Genomic DNA, 27,473 nt, shown 5'->3' with positions numbered 1-27,473 from the left:
AACACTCCACTGAAGTTGTCAGCTTGGCACAGGTCTCCGCAGTGCATCGAGGGCACCAAAGTCACCATGCAATTGGCAGTCACAGATGCTCATCCCCCCTGCACCCCCTCCCACAGAGTGAGCCTAAGAAAGCTGCAGATGAAAAGCACATGACCGATACAGCACAAGCAACAGAATAACAGCACTGCATAACAGTGAGCTCCCCACGCCTGAGTTTTAGCTAGGAATGGGGGAACTGATGTGGTTAAAATAACAACAGACTTGACATGTCCAAATTAAAAACTGCAATGATAACATAATCCCGTTGCACCTTAAACACCCCTACACACACATCCAGAGATCATTTGTCGGGACTTCTTTCATTTTTCCTCACCAGTCACACATCTGTGCTATGGGGTCCCAGCCTGGATGGCAGCAGAAGTGGTGCCCAATGCCGGCAGGAGCTGCTCGGTGGGTGGTGGCATGGCCAGATATCAGAGAGAGCAACTCACTTGGCAGGATCCCCCTCTTTCTTGTGCCCTCCCCCAAAAGCCACCACAGAGGGAGGAGAAGAGGCAGTAGACTGTCTTCCCTTTAGCCTCCATGAAGGGCACTTCACCTGCAAAGCTCCTGCAAGATGGATCCTTCTTTGCCTCATGCTTACACACATTTATACAGCGAGATATTCAATAAACCTTTTGTACGAAAATAAATATTTCCTCTGTGTTTTAAGGACCAATGTCCCACTCATCTTTTTACCTGCTATAATGATACGCGTGTTCCATCCATGACAGCCTAATTCCTGCTGCTTTGCCCTCACCTGCAGCCACCATCTCCAAGGGCAGCAGGAAGCACTCCAGTATGCTGACAGCCCCTCAGTCTGTGCTGTGCTGACTGCCTGGGTTTGGCTGATGCTAGCAAAGTCACGGATTTTTCTGTACAGCACCTGTTTCTTGATAGAAGAAATTATCTTCCTCTTGGAAACACTTTTTAAAAAGCAAGGTTTTTAACAACGTCTTCCAGGTCTCTCAGTTAAGAAACGTGTTTATAGATAGAACTGTTTATATAGATATAGGTATAAGTTTTATTTAATTTTATTACCAACCCAACATTTTGATTTGCAGCCGTTGATGTAATTCATACTCTTGCTTTTGTTTTTTTTTTCCTGAAAAAGAAAAGCACTTGAGATGAAAAGGGTGTGCCTGTCTGCCTGTCTGCTCTCCAGGGGTGTGCTGGGGTTGCACAGGACTGCGGGTACCCAGCAGTTTGAAGCCTGGTCCTTTCCATGGAGCGTGAGGGGGGTGATGGGTGGGACAAGGACCCCATTCCTGTTCACCAACCTGCGTGTTTAGACCTAACCTCAACCTGAAAGGCCAGCGCTGAGAGAGCTGTGGGAGACACACGGAGGCTTCCTGCTCACTTCGGTACAACAGAGCAGCGTGTTACTGGGATTCACTCCCACATCCACTGAGGCCTACAGGACAGGGCTGTGCCAGGCCCCCATCTTGAGCAGCCTATGCAATCTCACGGACCCCTCAGCCGGCTGTGACTGTACCGCTGTTCATTTCACTACCTCTCGCCCATTAACATCATTTTCTCTTCCTGCAGTACCACAAGCTCAAAGTTAATTACACAAAGAGAAATGCCATAGTCAAAATATACATTATACATATTATATTAGAAGGTTGGTTGTTTTGGTTTTTTTTTTTTCCTCCTTTTTTTTTTTTTCTTAGCCCAGGCAGGTGATTGAGATGCTACATGCTTCAGCCTTCATCACTGAACTGGTGTGCTGTGTGTATGTATGTGTGTGTCTGTATTAAAAATATATCAGTCCTGTGATGCTCTTAAAAAAGAAAGAAATGGATGGAGGCGGGGGAGGAAACTTGTGAGATTGAAAAAGTTCTTTGACAGTGTCAGAGTCTGTTGTGGCTTCAAAAAGTACACCTTCGATTCCAGCACTGACGGCAGCTTGAAGCTTTAGATTTTAAACTTCTAACATTTTTCTGTCTAAGTAGTAAAAATAAAATAATAAAAAAATAAAAATAAAAAAAATCAAGCCATGTGCACTCCCCCCCAAACTATAAAGCAATAGGCAAAAAAAAACCAAAAAAACAAAAAAACCAAAAAATTTCCTATCAGACTTCTGCAATTCCTAAAGAGTAAAAACAAGAAAGCATCTCCTTACAGCGGAGGGGTGCTCTGGAGAAGAGGAAACGAACCTGTGGGAGAGGTGGCCTTGGGAGATGGCTGAGACTTCTTAGTCACATCGATTGGAGTCAGTGGCTGGGTTTACTTCATTTTGTCCCTTTAAATGCTTGCCATTGTTGCTTTCTTTTCTTTTGCATCATTTTTTGGGGTGGTTTTCGTGGATTTCTTTATCGTCCCGTGATGGATCTGCCCATCCTGGCACCTGTCAGGGCGGCGAGCTGACAGCTGTCCATCCTGGTGAAACCACTCATCCAGGGCCGGTGTCCGGTGAGGTAATGGAGGAGGGGGTCCCTCCCTCGGCGGCACCATCTCTCTGCCGCCTAAAACCCCTTGATGTAGCAATAGGCTTCCAGGGTGGCAAAAAGGATGTACAGCAGCCACAGGCTGACAAAGAGCAACGTCGTGGCCAGTTTGCAACCCCGGGGACCGCCCAGCTCTCCCCCGAGGTGGGGCCGCCGGCGGTAGAGGAGAACGCTGATGCAGATGAAGGCGAAGATGGTGAAGAGGGTGACAGAGAAGGCCAGGGTACCGGCTGACACCTGGAACTCCTGCCCCTGTGACGCCCAGTAGATCGCTGCCACCGACCATGCCAGCCCAATGCCCAGGAAGACGTTGACGGCGTTGCTGCCTGTGACATTGCTGATTGAGGCATCGGCGTACACGTCCTGGATGGCTGCAGCTTTGCTGGCAAATGTATCTGCGGGGGAAGGAGGGATCATCAGGGTCCAGCAGGAGAAACGGGCAACCCTTCATGCTGGGGGATGAGGGAGGCTCAGGTGTGCTACCAGACAGCTGGGACATGGACCCCAATCTCCTCTGGACCCCCCATCCGCTCCCCATAGCCTCCCCACCTGGTACGGAGGTGCCGAAGGCTACAAACACAACGGCGGTCACCGAGTCCTTGAGGCCGATGGTGCAGCCGAAGTGGGAGGCGAGGTCACCGATGACAGCTGTGAGCATGCCAATGATGAGGATGGAGACAACGAAGCAGGCCCAGCCATTGCAGTACTCGGTGGGGGGCACGCAGGCAAACAGCACCTTCCAGAAGACAGTCAGGAAGTGCATCACGTAGTCGAAGCAGGATGGCAGGCGCTCTTCACCAGACTCATCCTCATCTTCGTCACCTGCTGCAAACATGGAATAAGAGGTCCAGCTCATACAATTGAGCATCCTCAAGGCCACCCACCTTCTGCTGCACTTCTCCAGCCCGGCCACTGGGTACAAGACTGGGGGGCTGCCTCCCTCCCCACACAAAGCAGCATGGAGGCGTACCGCATTGGTGCCAGCCACCACTATGGGAATGAGCTGGTGAGACTTAGCAGCTGCCGGAGCCCTCAGTGGCAGTGGTGGGGCTCAGCAAGATGGAAGGACTCCTAGGACACCTCAGGAGCACACATCCACCCTATGTGGCTGTGAGACATTGAGCAACACTTTCAGGGGCTGTCCTGTTCTCATCCCCAGCCACAGACCATCATAGAGTACCTAGTTACCCTGTGGAAATCACTGCTGAGAGACACCATGAAATCACACAGCAGAAAGTTATAGAAATGAGTGCCACTGAGGGAAACTAGAGGGCTCTCTTGGTCCACCTGCTCCAAATCATGGGCTGATGGACCCTTCCCAGCAAGAAGTGTCACACCTGTGTGAGGGTATAAGTGACCTCTTGGAGGGGAAAGATTAACTCAGAGATTGGAAGAATCTGCCTCATAAGCCCAGACACATCTCATCCCTGTCTGCACATGCCCAGGGGATGCTGGTATGGGGTTGCTGATCTCCCTCTCACCTGCACTGACGGTGATGGCCTCCAAAAACTGGTCCCTCCAGGAATGTGTCCCTACAACCAAAGCTAGGTTTGTCTTCTTAATGAGCTTGTCCACAGTGCTCTGTTGTGGGAATAAAGATGCACAGCAGTTAGACCCTTTGCTAGCAGGCAAAGCTGACCTTCCCTTCTGCCCCTTGTCAAACTGTGGTGGTGCCACAGAAATGCTCCTATCAGAAGCTCCATGCTGAACCCACTGGTAACTCCCAGCCCAGTACATCATGAGCTGTACTTCACCAGAGTTTGCTTTTTTGGTACTCCTTTCTACAAAGCTCAGCTCCTTTCTGTCAATCCTGCCTTGCACAGTTTGCTTTTCTGGCATGGTGGCATCTGCTTCTAACAGGACTCCCCTGTCTTTCTCTCTTAACCTCTGCCTACTAGCAGCTACATCTCCTGGCATTTATTCAGTCTTTCCCTACCCTCTATTGTATCACACACTCTTTTTCCTCCCCCTGTAAACGCAGCCATACCTGGCCTCCTCAACCCTGCTTTCCATGGCAGCTCTTCACTGCCACACAGCTTCCCCCACCTGGAGGACTCCTGGGACAACCACTGACCTTGAACTCATATGACTCCTCAATGATGACTTCTAGTTTGGGGTGTTCGCCAAGTATTGGTTTGCCCATCTCTGCAATCCTCTTGGCTTCCTCTTCTTCAACTGTCAGCTTCCTTTCAGCCCCTTCTGCAAAAGCAAGACCAACACTGAGCTGCAGGCAGCAGCTCCCTTGCAGCTCCCTGCAGTAACACAGAGACCTGGGGCAGGGGTGGAGTGCTGGGCCATGGGAACAAAGGACCAAGATTTTTGCCTATCAATCACTGAGAGCATATAAAGCATGGCTGTCTCTAAAAAGAAAAAAATTCTTCAGCCTGCATTGGTGCTCTTGGATGATAAATGCTCAGTTGTGGGAGCTCAGCAGAATCTGGGGAGGTACCACAAAGGAACAGCATCCCATTCTGGCCAAGTAGTGGGTCAGGTATTACCAAGGCTTCCTGTTGAGTTTACAGACACCCCAGGTAATGCCTCAGATGTGACCAATCCCACGTGGACTCCAGCAGATCTCTTACTCCTCACCAAAACTGCACAGAAGTGATAAACTCCCAGTGGAATCCAATTGTAAACTCTGCCTTCCCTTTGTCAGCCCTGCTAGACTGACTGCAGAGACTGTAAGCCTTGTGAGACTGCAGGGTTTATAAGATGTACGAGAACTCCTACGTCAAGTGGTATTCCTATAGCCCATCACAGAAGCACAAACAACCACATCCATCACTCGAAATCAATGAAGTACATCAAAACCATCACTGCCTAACTCCAACACATGTCCTGTGGATTTGGAATCCCCAGAAGTTTACAAGTACTGACAGAAACAGAAGAGCAGAGCAGCTGGAGCTACTCAGGGTGGTGGAAGGATAGAGGATGATGGCAGGCAAAGGCCAAGTGGCTCCAGAGGGGATACTTTGAGAAACCTTATGTTGTATGCTACATTTGGAGGCAAGATTCAAGCTACTTACATTCACACGAACAAGAAGTTTGTGCAGCCTTAATCTCTTTCTCCAAGACAGAGACCTAGAAAATCTAGTCTCTGCCTCTATCCAGAAGTGTATGAGGATGACAAGCTGTATCTAACATCAAAGATTCGGGTGCTTACACATCAGTTGTTGTTCCAAGTGTGGCTCACCCCCCCACAATTAAAAGCTCACAGGAGGAAGCACCCACAGCTCTTCAGGGGCCCAGCATAGCAGATGGTGCTGGTGTGTACCCACAGCAGGGAGCTGAGGATGAAGCACAACAGCTAGCCATCCCAGCAGGGCTGCACAACCCAGATTTGCTGCAATCTGGCTCACTATGACCTTCCCTGGAAAGTAATACCATCAGAGCAGACATGGGCTGCAGCTAGCAGCACCAGGCTCTTGCCTACCAGCTCCTGTCATGCAGCAGAGAAAGAAAGCGTCTTCCCAGAAGGCTGGGAATCTTGGATTAAATTTCCCTAGCTTAACAACGACAGGAGAAGTGCTAAAAAAAAATCAACAAAAAAAAACCAACACACAAACATCTCAGTCCCTGTTTTAACTGATTTGACAAAAGCTTCTGATATGGCAAGACAACAGAGTCTCATGCAAATCTTAGCCATCTTCAGACAGGTCTCTAAATGCACGCACCACAGAACATGCTCTCCTCCCTGTGGGAAGCAGCATCCAACACAGACTTATCTCAACCCCTGCCTCCTTGCTCATGCTGTTTGATGTGCCTATGCCAGGCAGGGCAGTGCGAGAGCTGCAGCAGCACTCTGAGGAGCGGGCGAAACCAGGGCTACACAGAACGCTGTGCCCAGGACCTCTGACTGCTGGCAGGTGTCTGTGGAATGTGCAGTACTGTGAAGTGTCAGCAGAAGTGGCACCTTCATGACCGAGGCCTTGCCAGGTGATGGCCAGAGCTGGAGAGCTGCAGTCTGCTGACAGCATGTCCCAAGACCTGAGTAAGGGAGGTCCAGCTGCCCCCACACAGCTCCTCTGTAGTGAATACAGTGGACTGTAGCACTGAGGAAGAAATGTGGTCACCCAAGAAGCCATGTCAAGGGTGTCCACTGCAGGCAGGTTGTTGAATACCACTCCCGTGCTAAAACCCTCAGATATGAGCTGCAAATAGGTGTCAACTGACATGTAGCATGCCTGATAGGGTATCTCACAGAAACATTCACAGAGGAAGCTTACTTCAGCTGCAAAAGGAGATGATTCCTGCACGACTCGTGTATCATAGAATCATCAAGGTTGGAAAAGACCTTCAAGATCATCCAGTCCAACCGTCTCCCTATCACCAATATTTCCCACTAAACTACATCCCTCAGCACAACATCTGAACAATTCTTGAACATCTCCAGGGTTGGTGACTCCACCATCTCCCTGGGCAGCCCATTCCAGCGCCTGACCACTCTTTTGGAGAAAAAATATTTCCTAACATCCAACTGAATGGCACAACTTGAGGCCATTCCCTTTGGTTCTATCACTACACAAGAGAAGAGGCTGACCCCTAACCCTCTACAGCCTCCCTTCAGTTCACTGTGGAGTGCGATAAAGTTTCCCCTGAGCCTCCTCTTCTCCAGACTGAACATTCACAGCTCCTTCAGCTGCTCCTCATAAGGTCTATGCTCCAGACCCCTCGCCAGCTTTGCTGCCCTTCTCTGGACATGCCCCAGGGCTGCAAAAAGCAGAAATACATCTGGAATATTTCCAAATATGCAACAGGAAAGAGAACCTGTTACGCAAAGTACAGAAACCTAACAAATTTCAGAGGTGAATTTGAAATTGTTAAACCTAAGTCTTTCATCCTAACTTAAGACACAAACCGAACTGAGCTTGCCGATTCCGTTTGTTCAAACTGGATGCTGAGTGGAGCCCCATAAGCAGAGGCCCAGCAGCTGAGCTGGATGAGAGAGACAGACTTTTTTAATTTGGAAGGTCAAACCTGACAAGGTGAACACTGCCAAACTGCAGCTTAATTATTAACTAGCCTGATTTCTGTTTGTATCAGCATCTGCACCTACTCCTCAATGCGGATTGCACCCTGGACTCCCAGCTGTCAACCCCAATTAAGCTTGATAAGGTCTGGATATGCCTGGCAAGAACAGGAGCTCACCAGGGCCTCCAGGACAGCTGTCACCTCCTCCCCAGGAAGAGGAAGGTGGGGACAGAGCCGTCCCCAAAACCCTGTTTGCACTGGGATGTAGGTCTGTGACCACCAAGGGATAACAGCCCATCTGGGCTACAGGAGGTGTGCAGACTGCTCAGGCTACACAAGCTGAGTCTTATGCACCAGGTACTCATCATCAGCTCCTCACGCCAGGTTGCTCGTGGGCTGTTACAGGCAAGGGAGACCTGCCAGTCTGCAAGAGCAAAGGCTGGGTGGCAGCTCCTTCTGTTTTTTTCCCCTAGGAAAGGGGAAAGCAGAGCAGCATTCCCACAGCATGCACTGCACCTGAATGCTCGCTTGCTCAAATCCCTTCAGAGCACTGGGAACAAGTGGGAATTGGACATTGTCTGGGTACATTGTAAATCAGTTAGATAAAGTCCACTGCCAGCTTTGCGCTGAAACAAGCAATGACAAGGCCCAGCAACACTGCTGGAGAGGTAGATGCCTATCACCTAGGAAATGCTGCAAGACTACCAAACAACCACGGGCCAGTCTCCATTCCCTGTCACTTTCTGAATAAATTGGATTAAAACTAGCAATGCATTCATGAAAGACTGCTACGAAGGCCATTTCACACCCCTCCAGCTATCTCATATCCATCCATTTCTAGAGTGGGCACAGATCTGCATGAAGGTCACCCCTTCTGGGGACTGTGCTGCTAGGAAGAAATTAAAGCGACAATTAAAGTGGGATTTTTGTTGCGGCTCAATAAAATATAATCCTAGCTACACAAAATAAACACAGCGTGTGAATGAGCTCTTCTCTCCAGAGGACTGTCAATCTATCAGTCACAACCTGGGAAGGCTGCTGGCTAAGAGATGCACTGGCAGTGGAGGCTGGCATATTGATATGCCCTTTAAAGAAACACATGCACACACACATGCACGCACAGCCTGTGCCACTGTCTAAAATGGGAGGAATCTGCTTACTTAGCTCTGAAAGCTATTTTTGAGGCGTGATGCATCCAACATACACGCTCCAGTGTCCTTAGTGCTAACTAGGAAACTGTGCATCCATAAGAAGAGTGCTAACACAGCCAACGCACAGATTTTATAGTTGGACTTAATACTCCTTACGGGGACCCAAGGATCCAACTTGGGCTATTCTATGATTCTATGAGTTCCCTGCTGCCCTGCTCTCAGGCCCTTGCTGGTGGCCCTGCTCCTCAGCCTTCCCACCACAAAGCGGGCAGCAGCCATGCAGCACACATGCAGAAAGCGGGCCCATGAATTTCAATGCACAAAGAAACATTTTTAGAACTACTATTTCTTTGATCTGGATGAATATGTGGAAGTGAGGGTAGATAAGTAGCTAAAGTTTGGTAATTCCTCATACAGCTAAGAATCCAAACATCCTAAGCCCAAGAAAAGCTCAGAAGTCTGCCTGGAAGTTTGGTGAACGCAAATAGCACAGCAGAACCTGAGCCAAAGGCTTTCCCGACCCAGCAGTGCTGCCTCGTGTGAAACTCACAGCCCTGTTTTCCCAGGAATAGGTCTGCAGGGGTTGGCACACTCAGGCTCTCCAATATTCTCCAAAGACCACCTGGACACAAAACGTGTTCGCGCTTGGGCTCATCTCCCCATCTGTGTTGCATGCAGGTTCTTCTTCATGCATGCAGGGAACTTCTGCAAAAAGATGGCAAGCAGGGGCTGTGCCATGCAAGGGAAGGGGAACATGGGAGATGGTCTGTGAGGGAGAGGACTGGAAGACTCCCCCAGAACTCTCAACAAAGCTGTTTTTACAAAGATTCCTGCACTTCTGTGTAACCTAAATCTAACATGACATGGACTAAATGAGAACATCACTTCTCTCCTTATTAGCCATGATGGCTGCTGAGTGACATTCCAGCAATATACTCCAGGAGCGAGTGTTGCCAGACCAGAACACGGCCAAGTACTCACTGTGTGCCCCAGGGGCATGGGGCATCCCAGCACAGGGGACAGCAGGAGGCTGTGCCCCACAAACCTCACCATTAGCTGGAGATCAGCTTCTTAGAGCTGGTGACCACAGTATCCACTAACAGCTGCCAAAAGCAATCAAGCTGGATTGCAACAGAGGGAGAAAGTTATATTATTTTAACACAGATTATTTGGTTCCCGAGTTTCTGATCAAATTAGGCAGCTACTGAATTAAAGCAATGAAATTACTGGGAAGGAGGCTGTGCTCAACTTATTCCTAGTCATCCTGGAGTTGAAAGAGTAACAAAGGAAGCCATCCAAACTACTCAGAGGAGTTTTCCATGAACACCCCAAGCTGATACCTGGGGAGCTGGGGATTTCTGCCTGCCACTAGCAATTTCCTAATTAGCCCCATCTCCTGTAGGCTCAGGCCATCCCTGCACAGCACATTTGGCATCCTCCTGAAAACTGTAGAGACAGAAGCTTTCATGGCAGAGATACTGTCAGTTTGCAGCATAGCTTGGGTGTTACGAATAAATGCAATCAGCGCTTTGATTTCACCTGCAACAAAGCCTACTAAAACCCACGGTCCATGGTGAGCCAAAGGAGCACAGAGCTCTTCTTGGGGGTTCTGAAGCCTGCAAACAGCCCCCACATTACTGCAGCCACTGCAGGACTCGCAGCTTCTACTGCTACACACAAGGCTGTTGGTTTTCAACTTGGCATGCCGAGCTGCCAGCTTTTCCCTTCACCCTGCTCACCTGGCTTTGAGCTTTTGATAAATGTTTCTTTAGTGCAAATTGAACTGTAATCATACCTGGGATTGAAGGACTGAGAAAATACAGGAGACATAAATCACCACTATGTGTGATTGAGATAGACCAGCATAATGGGGATTTCAGGCAATGAAATTACTAATAAAGGTAAATGCTGCTATGGGGAGGTGAGGAGCAAGAGCCCATCACATCTCAGCTGTGCTGCTGGCACTGAGTGGCCCCCGGCATAGCAGTGGGGACCTCTCATGTGCCTGCTCTGGCCAAGGGGTTCTATGATTGCAGGAAAACCCGATGCATGAGGAGCAAAACCTCCGGAGCTGCCTCAGGAAGAAGAGTTGGGGTCAAAGCTGCAGGCCCTGGCTGGGCCATTTGCTGAAACTGCAGGGAAATTTCTGGAATGGGGAGGAAGGCTCTCAGGCATCAGTCATTTTATGGTCTTAATGCACAATTCTGACCCAGCCCCTGCTGGACGGGAGCACTTGGAGCTGGGGTGGTACCTCGCTCCTGCACGCAGCAAATACAGACAGAGAGGGCTGACTAAAGAGGACAAAAACAGGCAGAGCAGGATGAGGAAAGGAGAAGAAGCAGTCTTACCTTGGGTGAGCAGCAGAGCTGTGGGGAGAGAAGAACAACAAGAGACAGACAGAGAGAAAGAAGAAAACAGGGAGAAAGTTAATGTCGCACTGGGAAAAGCAGGAGAAGCTGTTTAGCAGAAGACAACGTTCAGTGAGCAATGGCCATGGCCCAATGCGATGTGTGAGCTGCTTAGGGCTACATGCCAGGCAGAGGCTAGGGACATGGCAGCAACATGGAAGTGATGCTGGTGAGCACCGCATCAGGGCTCCCAAAAATCACCCCCCAAGCAAAGGCAGAGGAATGGGATGCAGGTGGGGAAGGGAAGGGAAAGGAGCAGGGGACAGCCACGCTTGCCATCAGGGCCTGGCATGACCCAAGCTGCAGCTCAGCGAGAGCCTCGCCAGGGGAGGTCTGGATACAATGGGGGTCCCCCTAGAAAGCCACAGTCTAGGCCCAGCTTTCAGAGTAACCATAGTGAAGCCTGTAAGAGAGATCACACAGCAAAATATACCAAATCCTCTCCAAAAGTAGTGAGCACTGTGCCTTAGCTATGACTTTTGCTTGTCCTTCAAGCAGCAAGCTGTCTCCAGAGACTCGGTTGCATGCTATGACGGTACTGTAATTACTAACACTTATTATCACGCACTTTGAGTCTCAGAAGCTTAAAACTCTGTACAAAGACTGAGTCAGTATTAACATCCCCATTTGACAGATGGTGAAACCAGCAAAGAGAGGCTAAAGGGAACATTTTGCGAACTCAGAAATGGGCAGGAGTCCAAAAGTGCTAATTTACCCAGGCTTGCCAGCTCAGGCCTCAGAGAAGCAGGCACCTTTGCACAGAGGTACCTAATTTTATCTATGCTTGTTTGAAAGTGATTTCCTAAGCAATTTATCTAAGGTTTCATAGCCAGGGGAGCGTTGCTGCGTCCTGGCTCACCTGCGTGCCATCAGAAACCCTGCCTCAAAGGCTGCAAAGAGGCACTGACCATACAACACCAGTCCCACTGCTCGGCACCATCAATGGCCCTGGTCATCGCCCCTGAGACTTCGTAGCTCTGTCCTAGCTCCATACTATGGCCTCCTTCCTCTTCCACGGTCTACTGGTCCTTCAGACAATGGGAGGAAATTTAATTTTCCTTTTGCAATTACAAGTATTAGTACAGTGGGTCGGCTCACTGTTCAAATTTAATATAATGAAGTATTACTGGGCCCCTGAGCTACCATGCTTATTAAAAAAATAATAATAAAAATCATTGGTTCCTCATGCTTTTTAAAAATGTTATCCTAGCACTCTGGGATTTGAGTTTATTTTTTTCCCATTTGCTTTTGAGCCTGCAAGAGAAGTATTTTTCTCCCTTTCACTTATGATATGATACATGAATATTTGAAGAAGCCTATAAAGCTATGAATGAAACATTAAGAATACAGCAAGCAGAAAGCCAAAGGATTATTTTATCTGTATATTTCTGAGTGAACGTTGTGCATGCAAGCAAGAAAATGATTTCACAGACTAAAGCTTCCTTCCCGCACATGCATCAGCTAATGTGCCCTCAGTCCTGACCTGTACAGCTTACTGACAGTCTGTCTGTGGATGCTGTACCTATACCAGCTTCCCGCAACCACTGTGCTGCTCCTGCAGGCCTCTCCCCGCACCTCTTCTCCTCCACCCCTGCTCTTCTGTCCCACCCCAAGCCCAAGCCAGATCATCTCAGCACTGCTGTCGGCATATCAGGTAGCCTCAGAGGCCTGGCAAGCGTCTCCTTACAGGCAGCTGCTAAAATTAGCTCAGCAGCCAAATCCAGATGAGTAGTCTTGAAAATCCCTTGCCTAAACCATGCACAGCAGGTGTGCAGACAAATACCTGCGCCTGCAGACAAGGCCATGGGCACTAATACTGCCTTCCCCTGGACTCTCAGGAGACTCAAAGCCTTGATTTCCACAGGGAAAGAGTATAGCGGCACATACCGAAAGGAACAAGCACAGGGAGTGCTGCACAAATAAAACCACACAAGCTCAGATGTTTTCTGAACAATAAAATACCTTCTTCTGCTCTTTCTACGTCACAGAAAGGGTTCACCACATTGCATGCTTTATTCTGGCCTTATTGGTCATTTACATAAATCTTCTCTAATCAATGTACCTAACAATTCCAAAAAGCTGCTACATAGCTAAAAGGATCCACATAGGTGGTTAAATGCATGTTGCTTGCAGAGCAAATGGAAATGAGGTAGGCTGAGGATTTGGAGGGGAGCCCCATCTACAGCACAAGAGAAAAGGTGAATACAAACCATCATGGAATCATTTGAGTTAGAAGGGACCCTTAAAGGCCATTTAGTCCAACTCCCCTACAATGAACAGGGACACCCACAGCTAGGTCACGGTGCTCAGGGCCCCATCCAGCCTGACCTTGAGCATCTCCCAGGATGGGGCATCCACCGCGTCTCTGGGCAATCTGTGCCTGTGCCTCACCACCCTTAGTGTAAACAGCTCTGCAAACTTGCTGAGGATGCACTCGGTTCCACTGTTGATGTCACTGATAAAGAGCACAGCCTGGATCCTTGGGGCATACAAAGGAAACACCACGCTACAAACTACCTGCCCACTAGCCCAAAGCAGGGCTCACTGCACTGCCCATGGGCTCCAGCTCTAGCTTGCACTGAAGTGAGTGAACTGCTTTCCTAAAGGACTGTGAAGAGCTATGAAAGCGTATTTTTCATTAGATAAACAAGGCAGAGATTCTGAAGCTTTAGCCTTAATCCTGTTATTATTGAAGTTAATGGCAGAAACTCCAAGAAACAGACCATGATCCATTCTGTCCATCAAGAGAATCAGCAGCAGTCAGCTTAATCACAGAACTGCAACAAATTATTAAACCTTTGGGGAAAAAGGCAGCAGCAATCTAACATTTATTTGATATTCCCATTAGCAGCTAATGGAAGGAGTTTTTCAGAACCTGCCCATACCACAGAAAGCTGCCACACAACTCCTCCCATATCGATGTGGCTTATCTGTCCAGCACAGACCTTTATACCCAGTTGTGCCATCATCAACATTTGGAAACAGATAACTTGTTTGGATCTATCCAATCTAGGAATCCATCTTTCTTTGCAGTTTAATCCTCACTCTGACTTCCAGCCACATCTGCCCTCTTAGCAATGAAGCTTTCCTGTACAGGGAGGTGACAGAGATGTCTCAGGACATCCATCCACACCACATCATGCTGTGCTGGAAAGGCTGAAGGGGATTTCAGACAAAATCTTCCCAAGCCAGCTACTTATTTAACAGTGCTCACAAACCACCTGTGCTCCCACTTCCAGTGAAGGCATATCTCGTAGTCACATCATGGTTTCTGAAGCAAAATCTTGCATGAAGGATGTTGGTCCCTTTTACAGAGTATAATGCTGAAGAATCAGCACTCCATCCCTGGGGTTGAATTTTCTGCCACTGTACCGCTAGTTGGATTCTCATGAGCAGATTCCCAATCACCCTCATGAAACAATTTTCCAGAAGTTATTTTCACCATTATCCGTTATCAACTGAAATCTTCCAAAGCAGCCATTTGGGCTTTATCAACCCTAAGGTTAACCACAATTTAGGTGAAAGACTGATTACTTCCAGGAAAAGCAAAGCAAGTTTTGCTCCCACAATCCAGGGCTATGGACAAACCGTGAAAGCTGATGTGTGAGGAAAGTAAAAACAGGCTGGATTTCTCTAACATCCTGCAGGGCTGGCAGTAGTAAAAACTTATCTCTGACCTGAGCAGTGACACCATACCAGAGCTGCCATGGGAGTAACAGTGAAACCAAAATACTGCATCTTGTCATAAAGCAAAGAACTCACTTCACAGAAGGAATACTTTCAAAAGTTGCTGAGAAAAATATAGCCAGAAAGGTGGCAGGAAAGGGATCTTTCTGATCTCTGAATTATTTGAGTACATCAATAAAAAAGCTGCTAACGCCAACTTGCACTTTTTGGATGACCAGAAAGTCTTTGAGAAATTGTAGCTGCAGAAAGCAACTGATGAAAAAGAAGAAATGGGCTGCCAGACAGGGTTTGGTACTGCACACACAACATCTATATAGAAAGAAGAGCACGGAATGGAGTATGCGGTCAGCAACTCTTACGGCACAGTTTAACAGCAACATGTCTGCAGGCTCAGAGCAGGTGTGGTACTCACATGACACAGCCCTCCTGTAGGCACTACAGGGATGGAGAAGCTGCCTCAGCACAGCTGGGCGGCAGGCTGCTTCCCAGCATGGCTGGCAGCCAGCCGAGCCATGCAACACAATCCTGCTCCCAAGGGGGCCAGAAGAGTTGTTTTGAAGACACCATGAAGGGCAGTCTGAAAACAAGAAACGCTTCTACAGCACTCTAGGCGCAGGCACAGTGAGGCAGAGCCAAGTGAGGAGTAATAACAAAATGAGGCCACACAGTCAAGAAAGCCACGTCTTTTGCAGTGGTAGAAAGAAGCGTGAGTAGCTGAAACCCAGAGAGACTTCACCAAAAGCAACTAGCCTGAACCTCCCAGGAGAGCCAGGAGCCACACTTTGCCCTTGTCTTGTGGGTCCCATCCATCACTGCATTGAAACCAAGTCCCAGCCACATGGCAGTGTGTGGAGACTTTTTTCCCAGCCTGTAGTTGCATCCTTCCAGCTTTGTACAGGCCTCTTTGCACAGAAGAGGCTGCCGCGGCCTTGCTTTGGGCATCCTTCAAGGTAGAAGCATGTGTGATGCAGTACAGCAATACGGGCACATGACTTCATGAGTGCTGAGAGTCCACGCTCTGCACAGCCTTCTCCACTGGGAGCCATCCACGACGCTGCTGGTGATGACAGTGGCTGGCTGTCCCTCCCAGTGCTGCTGAGCTCCTCATTCTATCATCTCAGGCTCCAGATAAGCTCACCAGAGAGGCTGTGTTGTGCAGCTCTGCAGAGCGCAGAATCCTTCCAAGTGCCCTAGAATCAGTGTAGCGACTGTGCCACCTTGTGCCAGGAATATTTACAGATGTGCTTTAATCTGTCTCCTAGATTTTACAAACACACAGCTCTTGCTCTGACTTTTCTCTACTGAGGCCAACCAGGGCTCCATGCCTCCTTCTCTTCATGGTCCAGCACTTCCTTCTGACAGGCAGAGTCCAGCTGAGGCTGCACCTTCACCTCAGGTGGAAGTGGCTGCCTTGTGCAGGCTGTGTGGTGAACAAGTAATCCGACAGATCTCTCTGCCTGTGACAGATCTGGCAATCCCACTGACTATCACTGATGCTAGTGTAAATGAGACGTGCGCAGTACAGCAAACTAGCATCACTGTCCTTCTAACAATGAGGATGGTAGCCTAGGCAGGAAACAGAAACACAGGATTTAACAAAAGCCAGCCCTACCCTAGCTAGAATCTGTATCTCACTGCTTTAGAAAAGGATCCAGGGTTCACAGAGGGCAAACAACTGAGCAGGAGCTTCACTGAGATGCTCCTGCATGTGCAGGAGGGAGTCAGAAGCAGTGCTTTCCCTCATATGCCCAGTGACACAGAGGCATGAGCCCCATAGACAGAAAGGGGCATGTGTGGAGAGAAGACCCTGGAGATCTTCTAGAGTGCAAGAAAACATTTTTGCAGTCTTAGATTCAAAGACTGAGTCTCCTTCCAAGAAGAAATTTAACTGTAATATAGATATAGTGAGCACCTACCCAGAAGATGCAGAACACTACATAGTTCTTAAATCTGATGGAGAAAAGCAGGAAAATAACTAGTGGCTACAAGCTGAAGCCAGGCAACTTCTAGGCAGAAGCCATGCCCACATCTTTACAGTGGAGGGGAGTGAACATACCTCCATACCATATGGTGAACATACCATGGGATATGGCAGGCTTATCACTGCTTCTTATTAAGAGTGAATGCTCACTAAAGCTGGAGTTTGGTGAAACCTAAAGGGCTGAACTCAGCATGCAGAAAAACCTCAAGTCGGTCACCACCCAGGGGAGGCATGGGATGGTCTAATGGCACTAAACTACTAATGGTTTGGGGGTTTACATTTTACAAATCCACAGACACTATGTGCCATTGTCATGCTAATGCAAGCTGTGTCTATCCTAATGTCCTGGAGAACCATGCAGGAGAGCTCAGACTGACTAGGGGATAGTTCCTGTACTTATGAGATAAGAAAGATGGAAATGTTTCAACAAGGGAAAGCTGTGTGATGCACTGGAAATTGCCAGATGTTTCTATCACCAGCAGCAGTACAAGGGATCAGAAATAAGCCCACAGGCATGCACATCTGGTTTTATTTCATTTCAGACTCCAAAAGGTGAGTTAGGATTCCTTTACAAAAGCATGTAAAGTGCTTCTCTATTTAAAGATCGGCTCTCCCAGGCCACCCCTAAGCTGGTGACGCCAATGGCAAGACTTGCTCAATGAGAAAGAAGTCAAACACATATACAAGGACAAAGATACATGCAGGCAAGGCGTGACAGAAACTCCGAGTTTATACCAACTACAATCCTGATCTGCTAGGAGATCCCAGGTCTCACTGTACCAATGCTCACATTGGACATTAACAGAGCTCTACACTCTGTGCATAACAGGCTGGGGTTGTCTGAGACACAGTAAGGTGCTTTTCAGATGAAAGACACGGAGAACCATTTTGCAAAATAAACACAGAACAGGATACCTCATACCTTCCCTCTTCTGTGGGCTTTTCACCACGTCTCATAGGGACCCAAGAGCACCAAGGCAATGCCACTGGCAGGCAACAACAGAGGAAAGGACAGGGGGGTGTACGGGACGAGCCGAAGAGGCAGCCATGCACTATGCCCGTCCCTTGTCTCTCACATTCCCCAAGGTCCTGGCAAAGGAGCAGGAGAGGGGAGAACAGCAGAGGTGTGCTCAGAACGAAAACAGACCAAGACAAAGAAATCCCGTCAAAATAGTACAGTCTCTGAGGCTCAAGCATTGCACAAAAGGAGGATCAGAAGTAAGCTGGGCGCTAAAAGGAGAGGTGACGCCGGGACAGTGTGAGAGCGAGGATACGGAAGGGCAGAGAGTCAAAGTCCATCCATCCACATGAGGAGGAGAAAAGGAAGGGGGGGGAAGGAGGAGAGAGAGAGGATTATATTTTCTGGGTTTGGGGTTTGGAGACTTGATTCTATTTGTTTTGAGTTTTTTTTCATAAAGGATCTCACACCTGATATTCCTCGTTCCATCCATTTCGGCTCACCAAGGGCAATGAAGAAATTCTCCTGCCTTTCGTATTCCTCCTCATCTACTATCTTAACCCTTACGGTCTTCCTGTAGGGACAACAAGAGAGACAACCGTGTACAGTGGGTTGGTAGGCCGCAGGTGACGCGGCGACGGCAGCAGCGCAGGCTCCTGGCGTGCGGCCCCTTCCCGCAGGGCAGCGCGCCTTGGCCGGCCTCTTGGACATGGCGCATCGGTTGCAGCTCCTTGGGGAGCAGGAGGGTGTTAGGGGGAGACAGGGCTGGCGGGGAGGTGAGGAGGGAGGGGAAAGGTGGGGTCGGACCTTGCTGATGGTTAGTGGGAGGCGACTTCTGCAGCACATTTTTCGGTGTCACATGGTAATTGGAAAGGGTATCAGCTGCCTGGTTATCAACAGGAGTTAATATCTGGGGTACCAGTTGCATTTTAGCTGGAAGATTGATTGTTTCTGCTACTTTCACAATTAACAAAGGGACTGTTGGCTCAGAGCTTGAGAAAAAAGAGCCGCATACTCACAGCCATGTTCCTCTGTGGGGTTACAGCACTGCTAGCTGCAGCAGGCTAGCGTTCCTAATCCACAGTTTCAAAGCAGCACATCTCATTGCTTCTCCTCCCTAATGCTGCCTGCCTCCTCCCCCAGCTTCTTCTGTGACTAAGGGACACAGCTCTTGGAGCACAGCTGGGTGATGAGCTCCAGATATGCTCCATGTTTCTAGTCAGCATCTTCCCCCAGCACTACAGAATTTGCCTTGGCCCTTCTCATCAGTGGAAACATTCACTGAAAAATATACTCACTGAGGACCATTCTTCTTTCTTTCTCTCCTACGATGTCTGCCCCAGGCTCCCCTACCGCCCCCATTTCCCCCATTCCCCCCACTCCATGGATACCATGTGACACAGTGCGTGCACAGCAGTGTTTAGGACAGAGCAGTTGGAAACAAAGAGAAGTCAGAGGAAGAGGAGGAAAAGTGGAGGAAGGAGAAGAGAGAAGAAGAAAGAAGAACGTTAACGTTAGTCTGGAGGGCCAGTACTACACCTTTCTGTAAACTCATATCCACCATGCGGGGGCTCATCAGCTCAAGGAAGAAACTCTTGTTTTTTTCATACTCCTCATCATCAATTACTTTGATGTGAATTGTTTTGCTGTGGATGGAAAAATAATAGTAAGCATCATAAAGGGAAGAAGGGAACAGAGGAGCAAAGTGAAGTAAGGTTGGGAGCTGAACAGAAACATTAGAGAGTCAAAGTTTTCTCACCCACTAGAATGAGTTCAATGTGGCTCTGGAGAGGGCTAAAGCCCACTGCTGCCAGCAACACTGACCAATTTCTGTTTAACAAGCAGGCCCAAGGGCAGGGCATGCTGTGCAGAATGAAGAGAGACCCAAACAGCTCTGACTCAGGAGCCAGGGCTGGGCTGCACCATGCAGGAGAGGAGCACACTTCACCCACACCACTGCTGCTGCACACACACACACAAACACACACACACACCAAAGCACGCGCACACCACTAGCTTGGCTCCTGCTGCCTTTCATGCATAACTGGTCTTGGCTGTGGATGGCAAGGATAAGAACAGCAGTACTGGCAACTGAAGAACCTGGAGAAATAGCCCCAGGCTTCAAATGACAGCATGCCTCAGTTCCCCCAAGCTGAGCTGCTGCTTCTGCTCACGTGCTCACAGATAAGACAGAAAGTACCATTCTCTGTGCCTGATTACAAAAAGGACCACGGCCCTACAGCCTTGCTCCCTTAAGCAGAGATATTAAACACAAGTGGCGTCTTTGGTCCCATAGTGCTTCAGAGACTAAGCAATCCACTCCTGAATCCTGGGGATGCTGCAACCCACACTTCTGCCAGCATCCCCCTGAAAATCACCATTTCACAGTGGAAAATGGGCAGGTTGATTGCCTTCCATTGCTGCAGCTTGCATTCCTACTGCTAACACTAACAACCACAAAGCTATCCAGTCTCTCTCCAGCTTGACTCATCTACATCGCAACAGCTTCTGTGCTCTGATGGGAACTTTCACTCCCTGTGCTTGGCTCTTGCTTTGAGATGTCTTTCGGATGATGGCATATTGGATAGAGGGAAGAGTTCGAACAACCCCTGCTATATCCATCAGTATATGAATATGCAAAAAAAAAAAACAAAAACCTTCACCTTTAATTCTTCTAAGCTAAGTCAGCTTTATTTTTGCTAGTGCTTGCTCTACCAATATGCTGCACTAATGCCAGCAAGCCTATTTTCCCTTCTCTAGACCCCTTCAAACTCCTCTAATCCAGCCCGAAGTACGTAGGATTTTAAATGAGAGGTCTGTTGTTAATATCGGTGCTTTGCTAAGACTTCATCACAATGATTTCATTGTGTTTTCTTTGGAGAGGTTGATGGAATTATTGCCTTTGAACCAGATGTTGTCTGGGCCCCTGGTACTTTGCAAAGCTTTTTCAATTTGCTGAATTAAATACACATCTGATTCATAGCTCTGATCTCTTTCTTGCTCTCATGCTACAAAACAGAAGGTGGGATTTTCAAAAGCAGCCAGCGCTTCCTGAATAAGGGTTGCTTCTTAAAATCCCATTCATAATTATTATTGCTTACTGCTTTCCACTCCAAGAGCCCCATATTACTCAGTAACTGCAACAAAACTTATCTCCAGAATTAAAGTCACTCTAAAGCTTTACATAATTATGCTTATTAAGCACATACACAATTTGGGTTTCACACAGTAACTTTCTTTTACCTTTTTTTTTTTTTTTTTTTAATGAGGTGACTGTCCCGTTTCATCAGTAGTACATGCACATAGCAGAGCAGAGGAGAAATGCTTATTTAATGAGAAAGTGCGCATGGCAGATATCTCTACGGTTGTGCAGTGTGTGGAAATCCTGACTTCCCACAATCTACCTGCCTGCACAATACACACACAAAGCTGTGGACTTAAGGAATAATGACTCATTGTGTGCCCATTTTGTTAACCAGAGCTCTATATGGTATGCTAAGAAGTCCTTATCACATCACTTATGTGATGCAAATTCCTTAAGTGAATTCCTTATAGCGATCTTTTAAAATGTTTTTTGTTTATTTGTTTTTTATTAAAATCCAAGAATGAAATAAAACACAGTGAGGACCATAGAAAGGATGCATGCTAAAATGCTGACTCTGCAAAAAGAAGTCTCCTGGGGTTGAGACATTGCACGCTTTCCTCTGTCAGCCATGCAACGTCTCCCTACAAGAATTCCACTTGTCATATGGCTGTCTCCTTGAGCTTCCTTGCTTTGCAGAGACACAGAAAGCTAGGACCACACACAATTACTCAAAAATAAAATCAAGTAGAGGGCCACTACCTCTAACTCACCCTCTTCTTTTTTTTTCCCCTCCTTCCTCTGGGTTCATACATACTGATGCCTGCTTGCTACCAATTCCCAGTCAGTACCTGCTGCCCTCTTTCCAGCCTGCCTTGCCCTAGCTCTCCATCCCACAGGAGCAAAAGAACAGCAACTCACGTTCAGTCTGACTGCACAAACAGCTTTACCTCCCTTGCATGCCACAGGCATAATTAACTCAGGACATAAGCACTGTATCTTTCAAAGTCCAGTCCTCTCCCAGTCCCTTTTCCACCTGCAAGGCAGTAAAGTACAACCATGATCCAAAGTAAGGGCTGTTCAAAGGAGAAAATCTGTACAAGAAAAAAATCTCATTTGTGACAGCATCCCCTGCCTGATGATGGTTGGTTCTCATGGAAATTACTGAGGTTTGAGCAATGATAGCATCGCTCAGACTTGGTTGAAAGTGAGCTTGTCACAAGGGAAAGTTCAGGAAGGAAAAGAAATAAGAAAAAAACCCAAACAACCTATACCTTTGCTAGAACACCTTAGCTGTACTAGGGAAGGCCAAAGGAAACAAGAAAAACATTCAGATTTTCTCTTCTGTGTGAAGAGAAACAGATGCTCAAGCTTTGTCCTGTCCAACTCAAAGGCAGAAACTCCTCAATATCTAGTAAGACCTCTATATAAGCACTAATCATCTGAACTCCTACATCAGCTCAGAGGCAAACTGGATCATCTCTGCACTCATGGTTTTTCAAAAAATGGTGTTGATTTGGCAACCAATTCAAGGGCCATCAGCTTGTCTGTCCGAGAGCTGGGGACATACCATGTATTCTAGCTTGGTGGTGGAACACTTGTATGCTCCCTGTCCACAAGCTCCATCTGGCCACAGTTACCTCCCTCAGCTTCATCTCACTCATTTCCCTAAAATGAAGGTGAAGGAGCCAAACACGAGCACAGGGAAAACACTGCAGCCCTCAGCCAACCTGAGGCCCACAGGAGAAGGTGCCCCAGGGTAGCAGTACACCTGACCTGCACAGCAAGACTATGGCACTGAAAACTCCAGGACCCAGCACAGGAGCCCAGGGGTGTGGGTGCGTGCTAGGGACACTTCTGTGGCTTGGAACCCTGATACCACATGTGGGTGGATGGTACAGACACTGCCTGCTCCTGAGCCAGGTTGTTTCCAGTGCAGCCTGCAAGGTGCTGGGCCACGCTTGCTTCCTTGTGGAGAAGTGCTCTTTTCTCAGCAGATCACTGGGCCAGTGACTCTCACTGCAGAAACGTCACCACTGATGGAGGGCAGTTAAGGATTCCCAAGCTCTGTGACAACTCTGGCTACTGAGAGTATTCCAATTCCTCTCCCTGATGAGATCTGCACCATATTTCACTCAGCTTTGCAACTTTTGCACCTCACTCTGATGGCTCTGCAATGGGAAAGGAGGATATTTGCTATCTTTCCCCTTTCTGACAACTGCATCATGGCCCAGGCACACCTCAAACAGCTCTAAAGCAGATAACAACAGAACAACATCCAAAAGCCTGTCCTAGCAGTCAACCACCTTCATTAAATGCCTCCAGGAACTAGCAGCAAGAAATCATTCTGCAAAGCCTAAAGCTCCAGTACCAGCACCAAGCCACAGCATAGCTCAATCCCAGCCCCTAGATGGCTAGATATGTGAAAGCACTCTCACTCAGCCCTCTGTGATGCTTTCAGAGGACTGAGCAATTCTTTTAGTTTGGACAAGCATAGGTAGCATCCTCCTGCATGCCTGCCTATGGGTCAGACAGGGCCTGGCAGGTACCATCTCCAAGAGCACTGAACCATGCTCTCCAGCCACCAAGAGCCCTCATGGTGCCAGTCCGGGCTCTCCTCTAAACATGCATCTAAAAACAATCACCGTTTTCAAAAGTTAGAGATGGGAAAGCTCCCCTCCTGGGGAGCAACATTAAGAACAAGATTTCCCTGAGTAAGCAACAGAAGATGAAATGAATAGACATCGATCTTCTCCTAAAGGACTTTGAGCGCATGATGTTGCTAAATTCCCCGTCTGGGAAGTACAGAGGATAATCTATAAAATCATTTTATTTGACAACACGTCCACTTCTAACACATAAGGCAACAACTGGATGGTTATTTGATTAATGTGCTAGAAAATATTGAGTATCTCTCTGTGTGGAGACTCTCATTTGCAGGAATTATTGCAGAGGAGGTTAAGAGGATGTGTCTGCATGACTTTGGAATGTGAAATAAGGCTCAGCTCTAAAAACAGTGTAAGTCAGGAAATGTCACATACAGTATACCATTGAAACAGGCAGGGTTGTGCAAGGGCAGAATTTACAGTCCCCGGTGGGATGCTGTTAGCCAGGATGGAAAGCAGCCAGGACAGCAAGGTAAACGTCCCTAGGACAGTGAGAAGAACCAGGAAATCTTTAGTAACTCATTAATGGGAATCATTGGAGCACACATTTTGGATCAAGCCGTGACATCCTGAATGCACCATGATACACCCAGACTCTCACCTGATTTGCTGTGGGCGCAGGTAGCAGCATGAGTTTCAAAGTTTTAGCACTACTGTCTGACTTGCCCAGATCTCAGCACCTGCTGGCCCCAGGATGGCTTTTCAACCCTACGGGTAGGACCTATTCTCTCTGCCAGAAGATCTCATTGAGAAGTTCTGTGGCAGAAATGCTGACTAAGTAAGATGTCAGAATGTGAGGCAAACAAGAGAGGATTAAATAAGGCTAGGTATAGTGGGGAGCTGTCTTTGCCCAGCTCATTGGGAGGCACATATTTAACAGAGCATTGTGACACGGTGCTGGCAGGGAAGGTGAAAAAGACAGCAAGAGAAACAGTGATATGATGCACATGGTCACAGAGCTGCACATTGAGTAATCCAGCTGGGACAAGCTGAACCATTTTGAAGCAAGGAATTACACTGTCACTTACATAAGACAGGAGGTTTTTGAGAGGGAATAGTGTTCAGTCCCAAAGCAGGTTCAATTCAAGGTCGCAAAGGAAACAAGTGATCTTACTGTCAATTGGAAATCATAGTAATTTAGGCAACTATCCAGTGTTAAGACCAAGACAGACAGGATGCACTTTGGTCTTCAGCCTATGCCCATGAAAGGAAATGTTTTGGCTCCCAGAATAATTATGGAGGGGGGAGCAGGTTTAGAAGCACACAGCTGCAGCCCCTAGGGGTGGCCTCAGTTTCCTCTAGCAGCCAGGTCAGAAATGAAGTTGCCTCTAAGGTCAGAGTCGACCTTGGTACCAATTATCTAAGCAGATGTCCACAGGATAGATGAACTGCCAGGATAGAGTTTCAGGCAGATCGTTGATGTATAAGTTGCTGATGTAAGAGTTACAGAAGAATCGGTGCTAGTGCAGAAACTGGAGATGAGCCATTGCGGGCCAATTTCCAGGAACTGGCTGTGTCATTCATGAGGACCTTGGAAAAGCAGCTGTAAAGGAGTCGTCCCACCATGTGGGACAAGCACACAGGGAACAGCTCGGACTGTTTCACAACCAGATCAGTCTGCTGTAAAGCATCACAGACAGAAGTCCTCTAAAATGGCTTTTTTTTTTCTTTTGTCTTCAAGTTAGCCTGTGGGATAACCAATGATAACTAGTTATCATTACAACAGGGTTATCTGCAGTGCTAATCATTATATGACCTGTTATTTCTCCAGGCAATCCTGAGGCTATCCAAATCACTTGATATGTCTGTGCTTCAGTTTCCATATCCATGCAGTGGCTGTGATTCTTATTTCTCACAGAGATTTGATAGTGGACAGTTGCAATTTGCAGAACATTTGAGTTCTTCACTTGGAAGATGTTACAGCGATGCAAGCTAAGGGAGGGTGAAGGAAGGAAGCAAGAGAGCTTTGAGCAGTGGTAGAAGTGGTATGTATCAGTATGAACATATTCTGCCTTGGTTCTCATTTGAGCGGAGCTGTGCCTTTCTCTAGGGCACTCCCTCACATGAGTCCCTCTGTGCCATTAGACAAAAGTGTCCCAGAAAATAGAACTGGAAGCAACTGCTATCATCACTGCCTTCAGGCAGAGCCAGGCCCACTAAGCCATTCCTGACAGGTCAGTGGTTGTCCAGCTGGTTTCTGAAAGCTTCACAATACAGGCAATATTCTGTACATTCTTCCATCATATTTCATCCCTGTAGCCTTGCTCCTAATGTCTACCCTGACTCACAAGGTGCAAACTTCCTTGACAGAGGAAGGCAGAGACTTCAGGAATTGCTCCTTATAGAGCACCAATGTCTTTGCTGTCCTTCCTTTCACAAGGATAGAGAAAGAAGCCAGCACAGAAGCTGCTGAGAAGCTTCCCGCAGCTTAGAGCTGGGACCTGTGCAGGCAACCTATAGCTTGCTGCTCCCCTGCCCTAGACAGGCTCCCCCCCCTACACGAGCAGCACATGGCCACTGTTGCAAGGACCAAGGCCAGGAACACCATCTTACACCAAGGCAGATCGCAGGGAGGAGGAAACTTCCAGTGAAGAAAATGTTATGCAAGACGTGGCCATAGCCTGAGATGGAGGTCAGGCTGCTCAGACCAAACTCTGTGTGCCTTCCCTTGTCTGTCCTAGTGGCACTGTACTGGGGACTGTCCAGGAGCCCCATCCATCTGGCTGCTGTGGTGTAAAGTTCGCTCACATTGCACCATGTCTTTGAAGGATAAAAGAGGAAATATTGACACAAAAAGGTGATTTCCCTTTGTGTATTCCTCCTGTAGTCTTGGCTAATTAGTAAATTGGCTCATGTTTCAATTAGGACTATTGGAAATGCTTTAGTAGCTGACACATGATAATTAAAGGGACATAGCCAAGACTAAAGCCTCTTTTTTTTTTTATAATCTTTACTTGCACTAGAAAAGTCCAAAGTGCTACCAGTGAAAGATGTATAGCAATACCTGGTAAAATAAAGTCAGAGAAGTATATCTGATATCTTTCCTGCATCCTGAATGGAAAAGCTGGTGAGCACTTTGTGGTCAGCTTCACCTCTCAGCCTGCATTCATTTCCTGCCACAGCAGCACAGCCCTCACTTTCCACTGCCATGCAATCACAGAATGGCTTACATTGGAGAGAACCATAAAGATCCTCCAGTTCCAACTCCCTGCCATGAGCAAGGCTGCTACCCACCAACTCAGGCTGCCCAAGGTTCCATCCAACCTGCCCTTGAATGCCTCCAGGAAGGGGGCATCCACAGCATCTCTGAGCAGCTATGCCAGCATGATACCACACTCTGAATAAAGATTTTTTTCCTAACATCTAACCTAAATCACCACTCTCTCAGTTTAAAGCCGTTCCCCCTTGTCCTATCACTATCAGACTGCATAAAGTCAGCTCCCTGACTGCTTGTAAGCTCCCTTCAAGTACTGGAAGGCCATGATGATACCTCATCAGATCCTTCTCTTCTTCAACCTAAACAAGCCAAGTCCCTCATCCTTTCTTCATAGGAGAGGTGATCCAGCCCTAAGATCATCTTCGTGGCCCTCCTATGGACCTGCTCCATGCAAAGAGATAGAAAGTGCAGCCAAATCCACATGACTGTTTCACGGCTACTTTACATGGGTGCAAACAACTATGCAAGCAATAAGAAATCAGAACTGCTAAGTCACAGGCAGGTGAGCCCATTAAACACAGTCATTCCTTGCAAACAAATCCTTAAGTACCTGGTATGGTATTCAGGACAACTCAAGAGATGCAGCACATCTACTCATGTCAGCACAGGGATCAGCGCTGGAGCTATTAAATGGCAGACGTTTCAAGCTCAGCTCTGAAGCCTTGGAAGAGCAGAAGGCATGCTGGGCAGGCACAGCAAAACACCCTGGGAGCCTTCTTAGCGCAGCCAGCTCTGCCAGATAAGCAGATTTCCAAAGTGTTCTACATTTCACTTTGTACAAGCATGATAAAATTCTCCAGTACAGAGAAGTTCCTCAAGGAAATGCCACAATTTGTTTTTAAGAATTACTGCAAAAATGAGAA

The 27,473-nt window shown here is 47.8% G+C and overlaps 1 protein-coding gene across 7 annotated transcripts in view; it reads right to left on the bottom strand.

Annotated features, from left to right (window-relative positions):
* Nucleotides 1-2,077: 2,077 nt before the first annotated feature.
* SLC8A3 (solute carrier family 8 member A3) overlaps nucleotides 2,078-27,473 on the bottom strand; it is an 82,769-nt gene continuing 57,373 nt past the window's right edge. The window contains exons 2-7 of one of the 7 annotated variants that reach the window (XM_042814584.1): nucleotides 19,183-19,291; nucleotides 16,383-16,392; nucleotides 4,564-4,685; nucleotides 3,971-4,070; nucleotides 3,039-3,314; nucleotides 2,078-2,884 (exon numbers count right to left, since the gene is read on the bottom strand). In XM_042814584.1, the coding sequence (XP_042670518.1) occupies nucleotides 2,508-2,884; nucleotides 3,039-3,314; nucleotides 3,971-4,070; nucleotides 4,564-4,685; nucleotides 16,383-16,392; nucleotides 19,183-19,291 (994 nt within the window). In that variant the 3' untranslated portion in view covers nucleotides 2,078-2,507. Of the gene's footprint in view, nucleotides 2,885-3,038; nucleotides 3,315-3,970; nucleotides 4,071-4,563; nucleotides 4,689-10,959; nucleotides 10,978-16,382; nucleotides 16,393-16,418; nucleotides 16,440-18,113; nucleotides 18,220-19,182; nucleotides 19,292-27,473 lie in introns of all 7 variants that reach the window. The other 6 variants (XM_042814579.1, XM_042814585.1, XM_042814581.1 and 3 more) reach the window with 6 other exon arrangements.

This window comes from Centrocercus urophasianus, unplaced genomic scaffold, assembly GCF_019232065.1.
Source record: "Centrocercus urophasianus isolate 14NV4802_14NV808 unplaced genomic scaffold, USGS_Curo_1.0 seq_14, whole genome shotgun sequence".
Classification (NCBI taxonomy): Eukaryota; Metazoa; Chordata; class Aves; order Galliformes; family Phasianidae; genus Centrocercus; species Centrocercus urophasianus.
This window is presented reverse-complemented; position numbering and strand designations above follow the sequence as displayed.